This window comes from Lucilia sericata, unplaced genomic scaffold, assembly GCF_015586225.1.
Source record: "Lucilia sericata isolate MDLA Ls3-8-SP2 unplaced genomic scaffold, ASM1558622v1 Contig000575F_arrow, whole genome shotgun sequence".
Lineage (NCBI taxonomy): Eukaryota > Metazoa > Arthropoda > Insecta > Diptera > Calliphoridae > Lucilia > Lucilia sericata.
The window spans coordinates 132,599-135,000 of record NW_023994583.1 but is presented as its reverse complement, the minus strand read 5'-3'; the positions used below and the strand labels follow the sequence as shown (position 1 = coordinate 135,000).

Here is a 2,402-nt window from a genome sequence, read left to right as displayed (position 1 = left end):
TATTAGAATTTTCTACTTACCCACTGTGCATTTCAATATTAAATATTTCATAATTTAAACCATTAGTTTCCAACCCATAGTTTATCAAATCAGTACAAGGATTTTGAATTTCATGCACATGTAAATGTCCATTTTTATCCAACATACAAACACATTTCTTTAATTATAAACACTTTTGTAAATTTATAAAATTCTAGAGTTCCGATATGAGTTCCCGTCAAATGAATGCTTCAGCACCCAAACGCTTCAATGATTTTCTATGAAAAATACTACCACCATCAAATGATTAGCAACAGCGACATTGACACAGCAGGAGCTTAAAATCATCAAAAGGATTTTAATTGAATCGCCCAGAGAGCAGCAACATTATCATCATACACCATCGGCTATCATCAGCCTTGACAACAGCAACAATAACTGACACATTCGGTACAATTTAGTAATCAAATTTTTTTTAGAATCAATCAATCCAACAAAGCGACAGCAACTGAAGAGAATCCTTTTACTAACATTCAAAATATACACTCGTATTAACTAGAGTTATTCTACTTATTGATTAACGGCACAAAATATTTATTATTTTTTAGTATGTAATATGTATGTGTAAGTTACAAATAAATACCTTTAAATTACATTTAAATTGTACGTAGTTTAATAAAATCTAAATCGTTCGTTTTATGACTTTTATTTTTTTAAATTATTTCGGTATGTAGTAAAAGTGCGTTGCTGTTGTAGCTGTGTTGACCATCCTTGGCCGTTGAACTCTGAGTCGTTCCGGCGCGAAGAACCAATTGCGTAGTCGATTAAAATGGTTATAAATACAATTATGCTGGAAATGAAACTACTCATTTCATCCAAGAAGAGATTAAGCTTTCAGAATCTGACTCAATATAAATCGAACAAACTGAAGTCAGATCTTTTTGTGCCAGAGTACTAAGACGCACCAGCAGTGACTTCGTAATATTCCTAGTGCAAGTAAAACTTTCTGGACCAGATGGCATACCGGTAGGGGTTTTGAAGCAGTGATCTTCGAATTAAGCTCGCCCATTTGCTAATCTTTTCGGCATTGTAAAGAATGCTAATGTAATGGAAGATTCCTAATGTAACTTCAATTCTAAAAAAAGAAGAACAGAAAACACCAGAAAATTGTCGCTCACTTTGAACAGCACTGTCTAAAGTTGTGGAAAGTATGGTCAACTCTCATCTTTTCAAATATTTACAACTCATTTAGGAACGATATACGGGAGATTTGGAAAGTTGATGTCATTCCATTTACTATTTTCGCAGAAGTAAAGTGTGCTATGGTTAATTTCTATCAAAATTAATTGCATTTGGTGTCGATAATAACTTATCTCGATTTATTTAGAGCTATTTCAGAGATAGAACTTTACGAGTTGTTATACATATATACATATATGGGATCTCGTCAAACAAGTTAAAGATTAAATCATGGATACTGCAAGGCTCTGTTTTATCTACCACTCTATTTCTTATTTTCATACACGACCTTCATTGACTATTTACTCTTTCGCCGATGACAAGAAAATCTGCAATGGACTTGAGACAAAACATGAATGAATCACCCAACCACGACATGGTAACAACCTCTGAATAGGATCGGTTTTAACTCCCGAAAAAGTCAATGTAGCATCTAAAAGAACAAACACATGCAGATTTTGTTGTCTCGGTCATTTATAACGGTCTGAACAGACCAAACATTGAATACAACTCATGTTTAGGCCGGAGCTACGAAGTTTATTTTAGAAAAATTCGTCTGCATACAGTATCGGTGTACCGTCGCAACGTGGAGTGTATTTTACTTTTCCATATGTATTACATTGAAATGTGTTCTTCATGTCCTCGATACCGATAACTTTTGATTGATCATCATCAGAACATCTTTCATCAAGAACACACTCAACAAAAGTTTGTTGTAGATCATCTATAGAAAGTTTTGAGATCAGTATGAATTGGGATAACAGATGCTATAAGAACTAGTCCATCAGAACTTCTGAAGGACTAGTTCTACCAATAGATCTGCATATAATGGCGATATCTGCTTGCAGCGTAGCGAGGCTTAACTTATCCGGAAGTTGAGGATCAAGAACATATGGGCACGCTAAGATTTTAAACCTATTACCTCCAATCTTGATTTTAAACCTATTACCTCCAATCTTGATCCAATCCCCACACACAGACTTCGATAAAGTTTTCAAAGTCAGAGTTCCTTCCAGGAGCAAGTGGAATCCTTACAGATGGTCTAAAATGAACAGCGGTGTTGGTCAAGGTGTCTTTTGTGAAGAAGCAGGGAAAAGTATATCTTACCATCTTCCCAACAACTGCAGTGTCTTTCTGGCTGAACTATTTGCTATAATGTCAATCTTTAGGGTACTAGATGACCT

The 2,402-nt window shown here is 34.8% G+C and overlaps 1 protein-coding gene across 5 annotated transcripts in view; it reads left to right on the top strand.

Moving 5' to 3' along the window:
• LOC119606379 (pyruvate dehydrogenase (acetyl-transferring) kinase, mitochondrial) overlaps window positions 1-389 on the top strand; it is a 25,829-nt gene extending 25,440 nt beyond the window's left edge. For all 5 annotated transcript variants that reach the window (XM_037959817.1, XM_037959818.1, XM_037959815.1 and 2 more), the window contains one exon: window positions 198-389. In XM_037959817.1, coding sequence (XP_037815745.1) covers window positions 198-263 — 66 coding nt within the window. In that variant the 3' untranslated portion in view covers window positions 264-389. The remainder of the gene's footprint in view (window positions 1-197) is intronic.
• The last annotated feature ends 2,013 nt before the right edge of the window (window positions 390-2,402 follow it).